Genomic DNA, 21739 nt, shown 5'->3' on the forward strand with positions numbered 1-21739 from the left:
AGATAGTAGCTAAATAAGCAAGCTAACATCCACACGGAAAACTAATTGCGATTCTTAAGAATCTTTTCATTCATATTTCAGACTAATAAAGAAGTAACCTCCATGAACAAAAGAAGCAAAGCACTAGGGGAGTAAAAAACCTGCGTGAATAAAAAGGAAAAATCATGGAATAATTTTTGGCCTTTTTTCCAATCCACAACTTTTCTTGGTGTAATGGGGTTCATATTCCGTGAATTGATTAGGATCAAATTACTAAAGTTTTGGCAACAATCAATGTCTTAATTCGTCTTATTAGCTCAAATTGTCTTTTATCTTTTTGTTCTTTTTTCGAATCTTATTTCTGACATTTCAAGAAAGAAAATATTTTAATTTTTTAAATAAAAAAAAAACATTAAAATACGTCGAAATGACATATAAATTAAATAATAAATAATTATTTTAAGAAAGCTTTATTACAACTGTGGGCTGTGGGCGTGTGAACGCTGCAACCCGGTCAACACCGAAAAACAAGCTAGACCCAAACTTTCACAACTGACACGTGGCAAAACAACTGACACCTGGCGATAACATACCTACGTGTCAACTCCCAATTGGACTAAAAACCCCTGATTAGATACACTTACGTCATTAAAAAACCGTTTACCGGGAGTTGGGAAGGATGAAGGAAAAAAGCAGTATTACACTAAAAAGACTAAAATATCCTCAAAATAAACCCACTTATAAAAAATACTAAAATAAAAAATCAAATATGAGGGTAATTTGGCTGCTTATATAATTGGCCTCTCACCATTGCAGTGAGGCAACCCAAAAACACAACAATTTGCTCAAAAAAAGTAAGGCTGAGAGTTTTTCTTTCCCCTTTTTTTTCTTCAACCCATTTTCACAAAAATTGAGTGAGCCTTCAGAGTTCTTCAGATCTGATTTTTCTCTTAATTTTCCCCCTAATTTCTGTAATTCCCCGCTTCTTGGATTCCCTTTCTGTTGATAATTCATCTGTCTTTTTTGAAAAAATTTAATGGTTTGATGTTTTGGAAGGTTAATTATATATCTTATAAAAGTGAGTTTTTATAGAATTTATTTCGAAACCAAGATATCAAGCTTTTGATTTTAAGGAAAGGATAGGTGTTTATTTTTACAGAATCGTGATTCCGATTTTTTAATTTTTGTTTAAAATCGAATCGAATCGAAATCTTTTGGGTTTTCAGCTACGAGGGTAAATTTTTACTCCCTCGAAAGTTGGTTTTTTTTTTATTAAGTTAGAAAAAAGAGAAGAGAATTCTATTTGTTTCTACTTCTCAAATTTTTATTTTTATTTTGATTTAGTGTTAATATTTTTGGACTAACCTGTTCTTGAATTTTACTAAGTAACAGGTTGATTATTTTTATTTTATCTTATTTCATCTTGTTTAAAAAAAAAAAAAAAAAAAAAAAAAAAAATTCTCAATTTGCAGGTTAAAAATGGCAGCAACAGCAATGGATATGATGTTTAGTAATAGTAGTGCACAAATTAGTTCAGACCCATTTGGGAATGAACTAATGGAAGCACTCTCACCTTTTATGAAATCAACTACTCTTCCACCTTCTTCCGCCTCAACCACCTCATGTTATTCTTTTCCGCCGCCGGCTTCGGCGTCATTTTGTCTAGTCTCACCTTCTTCTTACAGTCTAGATCCCACCACCACCACCACCTCCGCTTCCGCCACCAGCTCTTTGTTTCAGGATGGTTGCTATTCAGAGCAGGCCCCCTTTTATGGGCTAACCCATCCAGATCCATCAACTACTTATGGGCTTACCCATTTCTCCCAGGCCCAATTTAGTTACCCACAAGCCCAACCCCAACAAATGAGCTATTCATTTCCACCACCACTTCCTTCTTACCAATCCAGTAATATCAATAACTTTCTGTCTCCAAAACCTGTTACCATGAAATCTAACGGTGTTGCCCCGAAGCCGACTAAGCTTTACCGGGGCGTGAGGCAGCGTCACTGGGGTAAATGGGTCGCTGAGATCCGTTTGCCTAAGAACCGGACCCGGCTTTGGTTAGGTACCTTTGATACGGCTGAAGAAGCCGCCTTGGCTTACGACAAGGCTGCTTATAAGCTAAGAGGGGACTTTGCTAGGCTCAATTTTCCTAACCTCCGCCATGAAGGGTCCCACATCGGTGGCGAATTCGGCGAGTACAAACCCCTTCACTCCTCTGTTAACGCTAAACTTGAGGCTATTTGTGAGAGCTTAGCTAAACAGGGGAATGAGAAACAGGGGAAATCTGGAAAGTCGAAAAAGAAAGATAAAGATGTTGCTGTTACTTCATGCTCTTCATCATCGTCTAGCTGCTGTACCACAGTCGCGACTGCTGCTTCCAACGAACCAGCATCGCAACAGCATCAGCAGCAAATTTCACAACAATCGATGTTGCAACATGGTGATGTTAAAGCCGAGAGCACCTCCGATAGCGAGGTTGGTTCCGGTGGATCATCACCGTTGTCGGATTTGACATTTGGAGACAATGAAGACATGGGATCGGAAAACTTCTTGTTGGCGTCGTACCCATCTCGTGAGATCGATTGGGATGCTATATTATCATCATCATCTTAAGAATGAATTAAATTTGTCTAAGTATGGGTTATTATTAAGTTAGGAGTTAAAATGTGTCATCATAAAAAGTCATAAAAAGTCATGTAATGTTTTGTGTAAATTTTTTTTTTCTTTTTTATTTTAAATTAAATTAGTAGGTTGTTAGTGGGTAGTTTCAGGGGAGGAGTGATCTCTACAATGAAGTTTTTGGAAATTGTAGGGACTCCAATCTTCTTTGGTGAGGCAAGTGTTTTTTTGATCTTGCCTTTGATCAAATGAAGGGTAGTTTTTTCTTATTGTTTTTTTATGTTTATCCTAGAAAGTTAGGATTGTAATTTGATGATCATTTTTAGTGAAGTATTATTATTATAATTTTGTGTGATTGTATTTATCATTCAAGTTTTGTATTATTATTTGCCTAAAAATTGTGAGATTTTGATTAAAATAATATGATAAAAGTGAGATATTTTGATAAAAATAATTCAAGAAATAGTTGATGTATTGAAATGAGAAGTCAATGTCAAATGGTGCTGGCATGCAATGGACTGATAAGGTTATAGTCAAGTAAATAATGGAGTGGGGTTGAAAGGAATTAAATTGGATTGATGTCCGTCTGAAATCTGAATTGAATTTTACCACAAAGTTTGTTGAACTGTTTATGCTTACAAAATACTCAGATTATAAATTCATAACGTACTTACAAGTAATGTTCAAGATTTAAGGCACAGTTTTTAAGTCATGTTCTTCACCTTATTGTTAAGATTTAAGAATATTAACATTAAATTCGTACATTTACATATTCATGTGAATTTAACAGACAATCACATGTTAGTATAATAGTATGTTAGTTTGTTTTTAATTACGATTTGTATCAAACTACTAATTGTATTAAGTTGTATAGTCGTATGTTCAATGTTTAGTCAATAGTCAACAAACAGTACTTAGACTCTACCTTATAAAATCTAGTCCAAGTCATTGTATTGTAGGTGAATGTTGATTAGGACATAGTCTCTCATAATCTCATATTTTGGCAATTAATACTGGAAAATCTAATTTGGATTAATCATGTATAATTCATATCATATGTACGGCAAACCAAGGTTTATTTATTTTTATTTTTTATTTTTATTAAGCATTTGTTAGCCCTATAGGCGTAGCAATTTAATTCATGTGTATGATTGAAGATGTCTTAAGAAAAAAAAAAAAGGTATGATTGAACACATCTCTTTTATTTTGGTGAAGAGGACGTATGCCTACTTGTTCAGGAAAAAAGTCCAACTTTGTTAATAGCGTAATTAATTTTTAAATTTAGGTGAAGATATAAGAGTATTCTAGAGATTGTTTCATATTCACGGTAATAATAATAATTGTTCTAATCATTAATTAAGATATAATTATACGTTCAACTTGCTATTCTTAATTTGTTACCTTCTCATTCTTGAGTGTATAAGGTTAACTACAAAATCTCAATGTCCGAATTTGGGTAGCTAATAAACTATTTAAATAAATGTCTTTCTTAAACTTATGCAACTATTTAGTACAGTAATAGTGTAAAATACATTGGTAAAATTTTAAACTTGTGCAAGGAAATCAACTTGATTATGAGGAAATTGAATTATCTATGCTCAAAAATGGTTCTATTCAAATGTTTTTTTTTTCTTTATGTTTGAATTATAGATTTTTATACATCAAAATTTCAATTTTGTTATCATCTTTACCACTAATTCATATTCTTATGGAAGGTATGCAACCACACATTATACAAATACTTTATTAAGTCTAGTCGATGAGTCCATAACAAAAATGAACGTATGATAAGGAAAGCATGGAGATTGTATTAGTCAATAAATCTAAGCTAGGTTATAAAATGGGTTCTTATTGATTGAACTGAGCTGAATTTATTAGAGCTGAAATGAACTGAACCGAATATTTTATAAGAGAAGGAAATTAAGATAAAAACTAAACTGAACTGAACTGAACTTATTGGAGCTGAACTGAACTGAATTGAAAATAAGCTGAAGAGAACAGACCCAAATTCATATTCTTGTGAAAGGTATGCAACCACACATTATACAAGTACTTTATTAAGTCTAGTCGATGAGTCCATAACAAAAATGAACGTATGATAAGTAAAGCATGGAGATTGTATTAGTAATAAATCTAAGGTAGGTTATACATGGGTTCAAACAATTGTTAATTTTACACTTGTTTGTTGATACAATTTTTTTAGTGAAAATCCAATTTTTTTTCTTCGACCAAATTTATGTCTTTACGCTAAAAAGTTTTATAGTTAACAAGGTTATTAGAAGATCTAGCATGACATGATTGCCATCTTACTATTGATCGAGACTACTGATAACATAACATTTTGGACCACAAAATAATCGCTTCATTAATATGGATTGCAAAAAGTGGAAGAGATGAAGATCACTAAACATACACAAGAATTTCAAACTAGTAACAACCAATTCAACTCAAAAGGCCAATGAAGGGCAGCCGTTATTGCGGTCAATAATCATGAATTGTGTGAAGTGTGAAATAAAAAGAAGTAGGAAAGAATATTGAATTTTTGGGTGGTTGGAAATGTGGATTATTGGATATCCTTTGAGTAAAAGAAAAGCCATAGAGGAAAAAAGGGGCAAGAGAGTGTACATTTTCACGCTTAGTTTGGAATGAAACGGCATATATTAGCTGTGAAACGTTAATGCATACAAATTTCTAACGTCACTCTTAAAGCGATGTAATACTGTCTTTATGTAATTATACTATAAAATCTAGCTTAAATACAAATTTTGTTACTATATACGAGTACTACTCTTGGAGTCTTGGTTGGGATGAAATAAAGAAAAATGAATGGTATCCATACAATTTATAATTATGTGAATCATATTATTCATAATTTCTGATAATTACAAGTATGTAAGTTTTGTTTGTAGATAATATACTTTGTCTAAGCTTTTAATTTTATGTTAATTAGGAAAACCTTTATCATTCGATGAATTGATGATCTCATAGCACATGTGATGGAGTTCATCGCCTTTCTTAAAATAATTATAGCTTATGCGATATAAGGGATTCATGTCTTACTAAACATCCGTTTTGTGAATCATCTCAGCATGTGATATCGTGTCACCCTCAATCACGCAATAACCAGATTTTCGCTTAAGTCACATGCATAAGTACGTGCAAGTATTCACAACAAAAATCAATATTAGTTTTCTTTTATTCGAAAACTAATATAGATCTAACTATAATAAGAAGATAATACGGGAAACTCTAAGCCAACTCATACAAACAACTACTTCGTAATAAGTAATAACTTTTTTTTTGTTGCCAAATAAGATTTATATATACCAGTTTTATAGTGTGTTTTATTCACTGATTTTTCCATTTTAATTTAAACGAAAATCAAAACTAAGATAAAGAAGTTAGAGTTATAAATTTTGCTCAATTACACATATAAGAGGGTATTGACTTGGGAGTAGAGTTAGTTGGATACACTGTATCTGGCTATCATCTAACCTGAGAACAAGTGATATCAATTAATGAAAAAAACCGTACATCATAAATGGCCTCTTTCCAAGAAGCTTCATCATGTTCACTTCAATAATTTGTCTCCGTGACTTCCTCGATCGAAAGCAAAATTCAGGAAAAAAGTTTCTTGAATTGGAAAATTATTGTTGCCTCCACGAAAGCCAAAACAAAATGTCATCGAACATTGCGTTTTTTTTGGGGTTAAATTAATGAAAGAGATTAGTGTGATTCGGAGTTGTCGGAGAGACAATTCACGCGATGGTAATTTTTTACTCCGCGTTTGTTTGTAAGGATATGAATATTTTTTTTAGTCTAAATGAGTAATACTTAGGTATCACAGATAGAGATTTGAACCGGTGACCTATCATACACATCTAACATATGCCTTTACAAATTATATTCTATGTAATTAAAAGCATAATGTGCACCTTAATTTCAAATGTAGCATATAATAGTTGGTCAAAATCTGCCCTTAAATTCCTTAATCTCACAGTAACACAATCTTTAAGGGATTGAATTAAATCATATGGTCCCCATTTTTACCTGCAATTTCAAACTTGTAGCCTCTAATATTCAGCATAACAGAACAATCTTGACTTCAACAAGATCGTTGCTTGGGACAACCTTGTAAGCTTGAATCGCCTTTTTCTCTAATAAATTACGAGTATTAATTATAAATTACTTACTTCTCAGTCTATGGTTAATCAATAATCAAAATTATCAGTCTCAGGACACACCTAATACAACCAAGTTGAAGACCTTTGTCAATGGGAAAAAAAAAAAGAAAAAAAATCAATATACGGAGTAACACAATATACATTTTGAGACGAATAGAGTATACAAATGAAGTACGGAGTACGGGAATAGTTGTTACTCTTCCTATCCTTTAAGTTTTGCCCATCGTGAGTTTTCACTTTATTAAGAGTTGTATTGAGTGAGTAGGTAGTTTTATTGTTTAGTATATAAAACAGTAATAAATTAGAGAGAAATTGTAAAAACTACATTAATTAGTGTCTTTTAAAGATGAATCAAATAAAAAAATCGGACAATCTTTAAAAGACAAAAAGAGCATTAGATAACGCTATCGCATAAATATTGTTGCAAAACAAAATGCGCCAAGACAAATGGACTAGAATCCTTGCAAGCTTAGCCATTGGTACAACGTCCACACTTAAACATAAAAATCGATAAGAGTAAGTGGATTGGACAATACTAGAATATAGACATTATATTCCGATAAACTCGTACCATGCTTTTAACGAAGTCATTTTCTCCACTAAATTCAGCACCACTAACATTAGATTACAATCATCTCTTTTCACATACAAACACACATAGTCTATCTAGTGTAGTGGTGGGCAGGCCACCTTATCACTATTCTTGATTCTTATTCTCCCTTCTTTTTGGAGAGTGAGTGAGTTTTGACTTCTAACGTTCATACATAAAAAGTTACCAAGTGGAAACTGCAGAAAATTTTATCGGTAGGCAGGCAGGCTATCAAGATTATTCTTGATTCTGGTTCTTTGATAACTTCGGAAAATATTCTACAACTACTAATATTGGAACGTATCGTATCGTTTTGTTTACTCCAATTATTTTTGGTGGTGATATGTGATTTATATCAGTCTTAAAGAAGGTAGGTGTTAAGTACTGATACTTGTTTAATGTTTGTTCGAAGGTAGGTATCGCGAAAAGATAAAGTACGACAAAAAAACGTGCTATATCGAGGAATATGAACCTTCAATTTAAAGCTCAAGGTAACGATGGATTACTGCTAGATGTTGATGTTCCCACTTCATTTTGAAATGAGTCACTTCAGATTTGGTACTCAAACGAAACAATAGCTTTTATAACGCAATAATAATTGCCCCAACAGACGCCCAGGTGGCTCGTGCATGATACAGCTGCGAGTGCCAACTTGTGCCGCTTAGCAGCTTGGACATAAATTCCTTCAGTACAACCCTGCAGAATTGCACAACCTAGTGACAGTGATAGATTAACCTTGAAATTACGCTATGACCACTTAGATTAAGCAGACAACTTTCTAATTGTTAGCTGATTTCCAAAGAGGAATAGATTTGCAAGACTGATAGCTCGGAGGGAGTGTTAGAATGTTATTTTGGTCTCGAATTATCTGTGTACCAGAGGTCTAGGACAACTACGAATTGGCATCCACAGTGAGAAAATGATGTGCTCTCATTTGTGAATGAAATTTACAATTGTGGTGCAGCAAGAAAGCATTAGAGATACATAAAAAAGAAAAGATCTAGAGTTCCTGAATGATTTAATAAATATTGAAAGAAAATCTATCCTTAAGTTATGACAAAATTGTTCTTGTATGATCAGACTATCTGGGACTGCATTGCAGCTGAATATTGTTTCCCTTCTGCGTACAGACATGAATCAGGAAGCTTGTGAAACTTCGACAATTACCCCTAGTGCTGCTAGCAAAATTTCCCTTAACTAAATTTGCCAATTTCCATCTTCTTCTTGATTGCCTTTTGCCCATGATAAACAAAGGAGTCTAGAATCCCCGAGACAGTGAAAACACCTGAATCAACAAGCCAAAATCACATACACTACATAAGACAGTCAAAATGCCAAAGGAAACGGCTAATGAGGAAAGATAGTCAAGCGATTAAGGTAGAAATGGGATGAGAGCTTTGAACTGCAAATGCAACTGTGAGAAAGGATGTTACCTCCAACTATTGCACAAACATTTGTCAAGAAGTGTAAAAAGGAAATGTGTTCCTCTTTAAAAGTCACCTAAGCATAAAATACAGAATTATTAGAATATTTATGGTAGTTTTCTTTGATAATTTTCTGAAATCAAACAACAAATTAAGATGATAATGCACAGAATCAGGTTTAGTTACCAAAAAATCTCTTCGAAATTGAAAACGTAGGATATACATTTGCCACAAAAGTTCCAAATGTTTACTAGTAAAACAGGACATATCTTTCAGCTAAATATGAGCTCACCTTAATTGGAGATAGATCATAAAAAAAGAAGACTCCAGGCAGAGTTGAAAAGTGGCCAGCACTAGCACTCTTAAAGTGCTCAGTGACAGAAAACTGCAAGGAACAAGGCAAGTTACTGTCACCATATTGCTACACTGTACAGCTCTAATGCTCTATGTTAACAAATTGAAACCAAATTATACCTGATTTGAATTAATAGCATGCCCATTTACGTCTGTGTATACGGTAGGTACCACCTGTAAAACAAATGAAGTTCGATTAAGCATCTAACAACAGGCCCACTCCTGAAATGGAAAAGCTAAATTTGTAGATGAAAATAACAGAGTAACAATACCCATTGTCTGTTGGCTATACAATTGTAGTATTAAAATTAGAAACTGGATTTCAGAAGCCCTATAGACAAGTGTAAACATATCTACATATACCCCCCCAAAAAAAAAAAAAAAAAAAAAAAATCTAAATGCTGTTCACAATACAAATGAATGAGCTGAACTGTAAAAAAAAAGAGAAAGAACAGTACACAAGACAGCAGACTAACCTTGAGAAAGTATTGGTACATCCCATTTGGTGTATTGTGTGTCCAGGTCACACTAAATTAAAATCAAAGAAATTAATTGATTGTGGACAAATAAAAATGCTTTAATTTCACTCAAATACTCAAATACACTGAGTATAGAAAGACAGGGAAGTGGAGGCATACCCATCAAGGGGGTTTACAACACCAGGAAAATAGTCACCAAAAGTCAATCTATTGATTTTGTGACTTATCTGCAAAAGAAAACATCTGCCGCCCATTAAAAATTCTCAAAATGATAACAGCAAAAAGAATGAAAGTACAGCAATATGCTTTCAGAAAAGCAATACGGAACGAGAGAATGTTTCAAAGAAACAAGATAGCAGCACCAATATGACTTACATTGAAACTATCCTTTTGGAATGCCAATAAATCATGGACATGAACCCCTGACTGTTGAAAGCTTTTTCCAGGTGCAAAATGAAAATTTCCGGCAACCTTGTTGACTTCCAAAAATCCATAAATATTACATCCTTCACCTTCTTCATCCTTAACTTTTTGTAGAAAACCTTCCCTTTTACACTGGATGTCACAGGAAAAGAAGATAATGTTAACAGGACATACATTGAGGATTGGCAGGCACCGTATCAAAAATCACAGATATTTTACAGAATAATGCATTCTAAGAAATATAATATTGGTTTAAATTGTTGACATTTACAAAAAGTTAAAAAGCGAAATATGATACAAAAATTTCCAGTATACACAACATTGTTCCATAGGAATATATTGCAAATAACTAACGTAATTCAATTGACAGCATGTTATAAATATAATTTAACAAGGATAATTTCATACAAGTCCTCAAAAAACCAAGACAAATGCTGCTCCTTCACTGAAAAACACATTGGCATCAGTCCTTTCTATTAAAACTTTCAACTGCATCCACTAATGGATGTATACTCAGCAGTATAACATCAGTGGATACCAATGTGGTTAAAGCGCTCCTTACCTTCCATAATAAGTTCTAGTTATATTGCAGAATGGCCTCCAACAATATTTTACCTACAAACATACAACGCTAAAAATGACAATACATTTAACTAACAAACCTGGTCAATTAAATCAGGGTTTGAAACTGCCCAGCCCTTCTTCCTATATGCTTCACGAACTTCTTCACAATTATTGCAACAATCATCATCTGCCTGCAAAATTACAAAATATTTGCTCACATTCAGGAAAAGAAAGATGTTATCATAAACAGTGAACAAAGTAAACATATCATCCCAAGAAATATATATTCTCACAAACTTTTATAGTTAGTGATGGGCTAAAAACCCTAAACTGGAAAGCAGAGCAATAATGCAATACTTCCAAGTTTACATCAATAATCTTACGTAATATAAGAGGCCAACATCACAAACTAGGAAATGGACAAGAATTAATTTTTAAAAAGAAAAAGAATAGAGTATACATTGTTGCAGACATTGATTCTGAAACTAGCATTTGCTAAGTGAAGAGACAATAAGGATAATAGAAGTGCCCTATAGTTTCACTACCTCAGGCTTGTAGTCAACTCTACTCAAATGCTTCTAGCTAGCATTTCCGACATTTATTGGGACATCATTAGCAGCGCACACTACCTCTTAGAATTCAAGTATAAAAGGTGTACCCTGCAATCTTTAAGATTGTCCTTTCTTTATAGAGTATAATTATAGGGCATGCTCCTGGCCAATGGCCTTTAGCAGATGTCCCTAGTTAATTGCAACATACCTTTTTCGGCAGGATTAATTCTGCAATTGCCGCCCACATTCATCCACCAACATACTTTTCTCAACCGCAAGTTCAAAATCCAATAAAGAATGGCCTCTATGTAATGACATGACCTACTTTTAATTCCATACTTCTCTAACCTCAAAAGTTTAAGGCATTACATACTGATATGTCCACAATGGTTCCCCCTCTCTTACCCTTACTACAGAAAAGACTTCCATTAAACAAGCTAATTAAACAAGCTACACTAGTACATAGCGCACCAGAAGGGTTTGTTTGCTACAATTGTTGCCAAAATTTAACTAAATTTCAACTTATGGTTCAAAATTCCACTTTTGCGTAGTAGGTCATAAAGACAAGTCCAAGTCCAACCACCTTGATTCATATCTAAAAAAGACCTAAACCAATCTATTCATCTACCCCCTTATAGCCAAAAGTCGCACAACCATTTAGTTAAGAGATCTGAGTGGCTGGCAACACCACATTCTCAACCCCTCCCTCCACCCCAAATAAACACACACACAGATAAAAGACAATTATATCATAAAGAAATACTACAAGGATATAATCAGGGGACAAAAGTCCTCAAAAACTTAAACCTTCAACTAAGAAAGAGATAAACCCTTACAGATAAATCTTTCATAAGTACCGAATCTTCAAAAATAATATTGAATGTCAGAGTATCACGTACACTAATCCAATGCTACTTTACTCAATGGATAGATTGATCTATTTTACTTTATCAACCAGGTTGAGAATGGAATCCTCGCCTCTTTACAGAAAAATGACCTAGCACCAGCACACCTTTGACTATTGATATCTATACTTAAGTATTTATATAATTTATTGAAAGCTTATAATTCAAAGAACACATTGAAACCAAACTATCAAGATCCCACATGACTGCTTTTCTTACATTTTACGGAGTAACAAATAAAAACGGACTGTTAATAAAGTTTGGCCAAGATCATTTTCTCTATGCTATTCATTTTTTTTTGAATAGATGGATTCTGCGGAGAACACGTATGAAGCTCATTACTCCAAATATAGTCTGATTTGAGTTGTGCTCGGCTATAGCTTGAACAACCCAATGTTATACAAATCCAAAGTTGACCAAGCAAACTAAAAGCTTGGTTAAGCTTGAGGAAGCTCGAGCTTTATTAATTTTAAAGCTTAGCTTGTTCTGATTATAATTTAAGACACTCAACTCCATTACAAATCTACTTTAACCAAAACCGCCTTATAAATGGTTTGCACGCAATATGACTAGAGGCATAAGATTGCATAAAAACATGGAAATGGAGAAACTACATGTTTATGAAAAAAAGGATACATAGGAAATGCAAAAAAGGAATAACACTGATGGACAACATGCAATGTCAAAACAATTAAGCAAATTGATGTCCTCAAACAGCCAATTGTTATAACCTTTATAAATCATTATCTCAATCTGTGTTCTTCATTCCTTCTCTCCTAGCTTTCACGTGTCAAACCCAACAAATAATAAATCTGTGAACTTTGTCTCTCCTCACTTAACTTCTTTATTCCACTAATCCCCAATCTGAGATACTAGACTCTGTTCATCCTTTTTTTGCTATACTATATACAACACAAAACAACAGAATCAAGTTTCAGAATCAAACATTTCGTAAGTTGTGCCAAATTTCAATTGCCTTCCACCGTCTTTTTTAATTCAGCATATGTTACTTCCAAAGACACAGCCATGAGAAATCTATGGGAAATTGATTAGCAGTATCATAGATCTGGGAGCTTTCAGCCTATCATTAACGTGTATGTAATTATTAATTTCTTTTTGTGCAGGGAAAAAGAAACATGTGCATACCTAAGATTTCCATTTCTCTAGCATTTTTGAAGCATTAATTATCATGAAATATTTTTCTCTCTAGAAACATTTAACAGCATTTTGGAACAACATTTAAGCCATTTGTTTTGGAAGTGTTTGTTTCAGAATCGGATAATTGGCCTCTGGAGTTAGTTTCCATGCAGCAAAATGGATAGTAGATCACAATGTAAAGCTACAAAACTTAGGCTACTTCCAAGAGGCTTTCAAATGATATCATGAGTCAAACCAATACCCTGGCATAAACAGAGAACTCAATAATGCCACCTTTCAAATGATCCTTTGAAGCTAATATAACTCAGTTTGATAAACCTAGCTTCTAACAAAGTCTCCCAAAGTAAAGCTAAGTTGCACGAAATGACTCGAGTTCTAGAAATGGGAAAACCTCAAGCCTGAGCTGTTTTCATTAGCATGGAAATGGTGGGGTTCCCACAACCCAGAAGTTTCAATGCTTTTAGAAAAGAAGAAACAAGTGGTTCATTTATAAGATATGCACTTCAGTGTATCCAAACAAAGTCTATCACTAACTGATGCTTCCTTCCCCCACCCCCCCCCCCCCCCCCCACCCCTAACTGCTCCATTTTTACATTTTAGGAAGTTGCATATTAATTGCACCATTTCTATTTTGGGTATGCTTTCATATACTTTTCATTTGTGTTCACACACCAGATACCCAATCACCCTCAATCAAACATGATATTTACCTTTATTCCCTCACTTTTACTCTCTTTCCTTTGTTTGTTGTAGCCACATGGGCATTTTTGTTATTTAATTCCTTTCCTAATTTTTGTGCCCAACCCAAATTGTGCAATAATGGCAGAAGTATTATCAATAACAAAATATGAATATATAGTGTCATGTGACTACTATGAGTGAGAAAATTGTCTGCACTCACTACTCATAAGTCACAATGGCTGCTAAGGGCCTAAAATACATGTGCTGAGAAAACACCTGAAAAGATTCCAACTATAAGACTACAATAAATTAATAACTCACACAAGCTGATGATACCATCAAACTACAGTTACATGGTATTCTACCCAACCCCAGCCTTTAATCCCAAATCCAAACTTCTAAAGTCTAATGGCTTAGGAGAAATGAAGCCTGTCATCAAACTAATCATACATTCTTGTAACTTAGGTAACATGTTCCAACATAAATGACAGAGAATAAACCTAAATAGCGCGTGTGTGTGTGAGGCTATGTTATAGCCTAAAAGTTGACACAAAAAGCCATACCGCTTCAGCACCATAACACGAGCCACAGTAAGTCTCATTATGTTCCAGCCTGCCACCATGTCTCTGTAACGGCTTCTCAATCTACAACAATTTTAAAAAATTGTCAGTATATATGGCAGAATAAGAAAAGGAATATTGCAGCCGAGTCCCTATTATTCTAGTTTTAATTTAATTTGTACAGGTAGTAAATATTAAATGGAAACAATGGAAATCTGGTTCGCATAAGAAGACTGTCCAAAAACGTGTACGAGTTATTCAAGCTATCTGGATTCAATCAAGTTTTTAATATCCATTATTTTGAGGTTACACTTCGAGGCAAAAGATTAGAAAGCAAAAGTTGTAATTTCTTGTTTTTTAAGTCCTTCAAAATTCAAACTTAATTAGGAAGTGATAGGACAGAGCGTCAACATATCATGTTAGGATTAATTATTGAGGATGCAAATATAAAAGTTTTTCTATCTTGAAATATTTTCAGCAAAGTAATTTAACAAACACAAGCAAGTAATTTGTCAATCACTCCTAATTTTAACATAATAATTGTCATAGTGATAAGGAAAATTTTCCCATTTACAATCTTTAATATAAGTGACTTTGAAAATAAAAGTTATTGAAATTGATACTTTTTAAGCATCCTCAGTGGTTGGTATAAATTAAGTCACTGTTAGTATTTCTATCATTTCACTCATTAACATAATAACATCAACTAAAACTAACTGTGTTATTTGATTTTGACTAACTGATTGTATTAACTGATTTGATTCTATTAGCTGATTGTATAAAAGCGTTTGGTAAATAGCTTATTTCTTAAAGTTGTCCGACAGTCCAAGTATGCAAAATGACCAACAAACATATTGTATTGTGGTAGGGACATAGGGTTATATGTTCAATGAGGGTATAATTGTCATTTCACCTTAAAATACTTCAATAAGCTAATGAAAAAGCTCCTCCAAACACCTCCTCAGTACATTAGATTTCAGAAAATGTTCAGTTTAAATAAGATAAAGCCAATCTTAATTGAGTCGATAACAGTCTATGTAGGATACAATCCAAGTGTAATTACCTATGCAATGAAGCAGGTTGTAGAGAATTTTCTAGAAAACATGGGCTCCATTCACGTATATTTAAATATGATATAGAGTCATGGAAAAGAATCAAGTTTAATTAGCAGCATGCATGGTACGTCTAAGAATTTTAGATGGAAACAATACAAAAGCAAGGCAAACAATTACCACTCAAAACAGCTATATATCACTTCATAATTTTCTCATTATGTTATCCCATCTAATGCAGTACAGCTAACACTAAAAAACTAATGAATTGCCAATATTGTTAAAATAAAGTATCAAAGAAAGCCAAGCTTAATTTTATCTACAAGCATCGTTTCAGAAGTGGAGGATATACTTGCTGTTGCTTTCAAGAGCTGAACACAGCATGACAATTTCATACTAACCTTGGGAGCACCAATACCCTCTTGTCGTGTCTCTATCACATTACCATGGGAGTCCAATCTTTTTTTGATTATGTCATGTTTCTGCATGTCAAAAAGAACCAACACAAACCAATTAAGAAAGTGGTAAGGCCATACATCGTAAATTGCATCTCCGCCAGTTAAAGGCCCAGAAGGTTTTGCAATTAATGGATCTTTATACAGGCTAAAAGTTCATCATGTAACAAAAGTATGAAACAAAGTGTCCAGTGGGAACATTTTTTCTGCATTGCAAGTATTCATAAGCCCACTTTATAGATACAGTTTCTCACCAGGGGAAGGGGGGTTGAGAACCATCTGTCATATTTCATCAGCAGCACAATACATATTTTCACAAACTAACCACCTGATCCTATAATATTAAACTAAAGCTCACCCAAGGCCAAAAGGCTGAGCACATATCGGAATGCAACAGAATAACATAGTATAATTATTGTTCATTTACAACAGAAACAATAATTCAAGCAAATAAACATTAAATTAGAGAAATATATATATGTGAAGACAATTCAATGCACGGATTACATACTACATCAAGGTGCTGCTCTCCACTAATATCCATAGCATCAAGGCTGAGAATTGAACATGGTAAAGCGGGGAAAGTAACATCAAACTGCATGTTATCACAGAATTGCACATGAGAAACTTTGTTAGCAAAAAGAAAATCAAATCAGTGGTGTAGAATTTTACAAAAACTTTAAGCGAAAAAAAGGAAATTACATTACATTGATGCGTAGGGTTTCTCCTCTTGAAGTATCAACTACAAGCTGTGTTTCAGTTGCAGCATTTAAATATAGGCCTGCAATACCATAAGAAACACATAATTACAATAATATAAAGAAAAAGACTTTTCAGGACAAGTGTTGAGCTTTAAAACAACAACTTGAACCCTCTGGCAAGATTTATCTTCACCACACAAAGACAGGAGTTCACAACCATAGTTGATAAATAGAACAGATTTATTCCTAATATAGTTGAATAAAGACATATGCAAATTAACCTTCCTATCTAGGAAGGCTAGCATACAATATCTCACCAAACAAAGTTAATTGTACTGCACATTTACATATGGATGTTCCCTTATTTTAAAGTATAATCTAGTAGAAGTCATCCCACTTCGCAAACAGATGATTATATACCGGAAAACGCCCAAGTTAAAAGTGCCAAAAACACAAGAATAATGCAATATATTTCAAGCATTGGAAATGTCTAACAACAAGGACCTAGAAGCATTTCTAAACACCAGGAATCTTGTCCCACATTTTCTTGCTCATAAGTTTTTTAAAAACCAATGACATCACCCGAATAAACTATAAGACCAACCTCCCTCCTCCCTAAAAACCACATATTTCACATTAAACCACTTTTAGGTACACTTCCTATTACTTTTCTTAATATGTGTCCCAAAGCATGACAAATATTTCTCACCTAGTTAGCAACATAGGAAGCTGACATAAATTCATTCAATCAGGGATTTACAGCACCCCAAATGCACATGAAGTCTAACTTCTTAAATAATTTAAGCACAATAAGATATCAACCAGTAATTTCTCGAGGACTAGAATAGGCAAATAGCTAAATGGAAGTTACTTCAACCTAAGAAAAACTTAACTTTTGGATTGGCAGACAACAGCTCATCATAAATTTTAAGGCTGCTTGAATACCAATGGACCAGCCCAAATAAGTTACTTCAGCCTAAGAAAAACTGAACTTTTGGATAGGCAGACAATAGCTGATCTTACACATTAAGGCTGCTCGAATACCAATGGACCAGCCCAAATAAGGCACTATGCTAGAAGACTTAACATACCTGGTTTACTGCGCATCAGTTCATGATATATGTTAACACAAGGATACAAGCTTGCAATGTTTGTGTAAGATACCAAACTTTAATTCCCAGGTTGATTTATAATGACAAGTCACATAAAAGCAAACATTAAACAAATTTTTTTTTTTTTTTAGGATAATATTAATGCTACAAGCACATACTAGTATTTAAATTATATGGAGAAGGTTCTCCTGAGGTTACCTCCCTACTCCAGGAATTTATACAAACTGTAATGCATGATAATTATTATAAAAAAAAAAATCTTTCGCTCTGAGATGCAATAACAGCTATTCACACTTTATATTCCTTAAGCCATTGGGCTTCCCTATGCAACGGGACATAAAGAAACAAAGACAAGCAACAGGAACTATCTAGATTCTGGATCAGCATCAGGAGCACATGTTTTATTTGGGGAAATTCCAACTGTTTTGGAATGCCCAGAATATTTATCACTTCTGCAGCTAATACAGTGGGATACAATATTTATTTATTTATTTATACCTATCCCTCATAAGATGTGATTAAATTTCACTCAGGAGCAGAGAATTCTGAGTAAATTGTTCCATAGATCCAATCTCTAGCAGAAAGCTGCCAATGGTACATCAAAAACTGATCATTCAAGTAATCGATAAAGCTTCTGATATTTGCAAGAGATGAGAAAAGTCTTGTTAAGGCCTTAGAGGTTTCGAGGGGAGAGAAAATGTGCTAGAAGGGGAATCCAGAAACCCGGGCTCATTGAGAAGGAACAAGTTAGTCATTTAAATCAATAATTTCATTGCTTCATGTCTGATGGAAATTCTTCTGCTTAATTTTTATTGTCACTAGATATTTATAAGTTAATACTTCATAGTGGGAATTTTTTGCCAGCAAATCAGGGAATCAAAAATTTGAACAATAATTGAATTAAACTTTAAAGTTTAAACCATCAAGAAGCCAGCGTGTCACAATTAAATGAAGATTCTTTAATTAAATAACACAACACAATTTGCCTATTATTTAAACAGTTTCTAAGTACAAAATCTAGATCGGCAAGGCAAACCATTTCTCCAAAAAGCAGAAATATCAAAAGCACTAAATCAATGATCTTGCATCAGCTAGTGTTCAAGATTTAAGTCCTTTCAAATGTGCACTTTGAGCAGGATACTACAAGCAAAAAACTTCACACGACTTCACATATATTACAATTCCAACGTGACAGCGCCAAATCAGGTATTTTGTCTCAATTCCTTAAGTTTCCTACACATTTTTGCTCGGATGAACGGAACATCAAACCTGAAAGAGAAAATCCTAAAACTCAAATATTTAATGGTTTCCTACATTATCCATCATTAATCCATTACTCCCAATCACTTCAGTCAATACCAAATTCTTCAATAAGAACTAATAATAAAACCATTGTATAGCACATCCACCTAATAATAAACAAAAATCCACCTAACTCATACCAATCGTCTACATTCATACACCATCTGTCCATTAACATGTCCTTATTCAAAATAATGAATAATCAAGATCAAGCAGGAAAAAAATCTTGAAAATTAAGACAAGAAATTGCAGGAAATATGTAAAACAATAACAATCAAAGATGCAAATCTTATTTTAATTTATCAAGAGCTGAGTCGATTAACTATAATTTTGAGGTAGAGGGTAAGTTTTTAAGTACTCGTAAAATAAAACTAGATAACCAAGGTAAGCAACTTCTCTAGAGAACAGGAAAACTCAAAAGTAACCAATCATAATAGGTCATGCATCATATCATGTTTGCAATTCCGATCCCACAAATTGCAGACTACGAGTAGAATTCTAGTAACAAACATTCAACAATGTCTATAACTTTTTGCTGATTCAAGACCACGCAAAATGATCTCTCATTTCATCCTATTAACAATAAAATACTCATTTGTTCAGATCCTAAAACTCGATTAACTAAAACTATCCTAAACTATTCATCATTGCTCCCATTCATTTCAATCCAACACATATTCCTTCCTTTAACTAGTATAGCACATCTACCTAATCATCACCAAAAATCAACCTAATTTATACCAATCATATTGCTTACAAACACAACAACCACATCCTTAGCTCAAATTTCGATACGAATTACGAAACAAATCACAATTCCTCGCTAAATTCAAACACAAGAACCACATCATTATCATTAACTCAGATTCCGATACGAATTACCAAACAAATCACTATTCAAGCAAAAAACAAGTACAATAATAACATAATTAGCTCAAAACAATAAATAATCAAAGATCAAACAAACAAAAAACCTCAAAATCATAAAAACAACAATAATCATAAAGAAGAGAGAGAAAATTCGTACTAAGTTCGGAGAAAAAGAGGAGAAGCATAACACAAGATGATACAAGAGTGATGACACCACCAGATAACGTCCTACTGTAGAAATCTTCATTGATTTTAGGATAAGCATCCAAATTCCGTATCTTATTGAAAATTCCTTCCATTTTTCCGCAATTTATTTCCTAAAATTCTTCCAAAATTACACCAAAAAAACTGGAAAAAAATGTGGCGCAAAATCGTTGAAGTCTGATAGAATTTGACTGAATTCAAATCAGTTCAACGAGGAATGGATCTGAAGCATGGAAGAAAGTTCTGGAAAATTCTGGGTTGGTTGAAGGGGAGAGAGAAAATGGACAAAGTAGAGAGAGAAAGAGGAGGGAGGAGGGGAAGGAGGAGATGGTAATTGAGGTATTTTCGCCGGAGAAATCTTTGAGAGTGTTGCTGATTTGTCTGCTTCGCTGGATCTGCGGTCCAATTCTGCGCCGTCAACTTTTGGGTTTTGGGCCTTTATTTGGGTTTTTAAATTTCGTAATGGACTATAATTTATTGGGCTTTGGATTTATTGTGGCCCATATCAGATATAGTTGGGCTTACGATCTGATTAACCATTGCAGATTTATTGTAGCCCATATATTGCTTATATACTAGCAGTAATAAGGCCATGTTCTTTAAAGCTGCATTGCTCAACTGTGCTGAAATTTGCTCTGTATTTTGCTCTACTTTGTTCAGAAACTCAAAAAAACAAAGTCTAACTATAATATAGTTGTACATACCTCAAATTATCAAAAAGTAAAAAATATAAAATATCGGTATTTCGAAGATAAATATTGGGAGGAATATAATAATAACTCACTTGTAACTTTCAAAGCTAGTTGAAATAGAGCTTGTAGAAATAGAGTGAAAAGTTAAAACGTGTCAACTAATTTAAAATTGATAAAGTGTTAGTTGAAGTATAATTTCGTTTGAATTTTGTCCGTTTTCAATTCCTTCAGAAATACGATTAGTTTGGAACTTGTTAACTGAACCGAGCCTGAATATAAATATACTTGTTAACTGTATTGAGTTTTTTGGCCCTGTGGTTCACCGTTCATGGACCTCATGCTTTTAAGCAATAGTAAAGCCAATCCTTCCAAGCCCTATATTTGGCCCACAAACCTTTATCTTTGAAATTAGCAGAACCATATTACTACCTCCGTTTCATGTTTTTTGCAACTTTGGGCATTATTTGTGAGATATAAAATATTGCAAGGTTGCAAAAAACATGAAACGGAGGTAGTACTTTATATCATAAACTATTCTATAAAAACTATATTAACAATCCAATTTTATTTTATTTTAATTTTTTTTTTGAGCCCTAACAAATTACAATCCTACGGAGCAAGTGTATCACTTTTGTTTTTTAAGAAATAACAAATCAAAATTTATAGATAGGATTGAATTAGAATTTGGATAGAATTATTCTCCGTAATAACTTTTACTGTTACGAAGTACCATGAAAGAGACTATACGTCATGAAACTTTGAATTTTAATTTTGTACTCTAGTCGTAATTGATTGACTTTTACTGTTACGAAGTACCATGAAAGAGACTATACGTCATGAAACTTTGAATTTTAATTTTGTACTCTAGTCGTAATTGA

The 21739-nt window shown here is 33.5% G+C and overlaps 1 protein-coding gene and 1 pseudogene across 1 annotated transcript; one reads left to right on the forward strand and one right to left on the reverse strand.

Annotated features, from left to right (window-relative positions):
- Positions 1 to 792: 792 nt before the first annotated feature.
- LOC145586500 (ethylene-responsive transcription factor RAP2-4 pseudogene) lies at positions 793 to 2946 on the forward strand (annotated as a pseudogene).
- Positions 2947 to 8286: 5340 nt separating this feature from the next.
- Positions 8287 to 20509, reverse strand: LOC145586501 (uncharacterized). The gene is made up of 13 exons (XM_081643344.1): positions 20123 to 20509; positions 16688 to 16761; positions 16492 to 16575; positions 15927 to 16007; positions 14477 to 14557; positions 10717 to 10809; positions 10007 to 10186; positions 9791 to 9858; positions 9629 to 9680; positions 9273 to 9326; positions 9091 to 9183; positions 8808 to 8874; positions 8287 to 8659 (listed from the first exon to the last, which is right to left on the reverse strand). The coding sequence occupies exons 1-13, from the start codon at positions 20262 to 20264 to the stop codon at positions 8568 to 8570; spliced, it is 1161 nt and encodes a 386-aa protein (XP_081499470.1). The 5' UTR covers positions 20265 to 20509; the 3' UTR covers positions 8287 to 8567.
- Between the last annotated feature and the right edge of the window lie 1230 nt (positions 20510 to 21739).

The sequence above is a fragment of the Chenopodium album genome, chromosome 16, assembly GCF_948465745.1.
Source record: "Chenopodium album chromosome 16, dcCheAlbu1.1, whole genome shotgun sequence".
Lineage (NCBI taxonomy): Eukaryota > Viridiplantae > Streptophyta > Magnoliopsida > Caryophyllales > Amaranthaceae > Chenopodium > Chenopodium album.

What these genes read in the sequence shown, in the direction of transcription:
- LOC145586501 (XM_081643344.1), bottom strand. Translation starts at nt 20,264, where the DNA reads ATGGAAGGAATTTTCAATAAGATACGGAATTTGGATGCTTATCCTAAA. An exon ending in AGGGTATTGGTGCTCCCAAG is followed by an intron (nt 14,558 to 15,926) that starts GTTAGTATGAAA and finishes AAATTGTTGTAG; the next exon opens with ATTGAGAAGCCGTTACAGAG. An exon ending in ACCCTGATTTAATTGACCAG is followed by an intron (nt 10,187 to 10,716) that starts GTTTGTTAGTTA and finishes TGTGACATCCAG; the next exon opens with TGTAAAAGGGAAGGTTTTCT.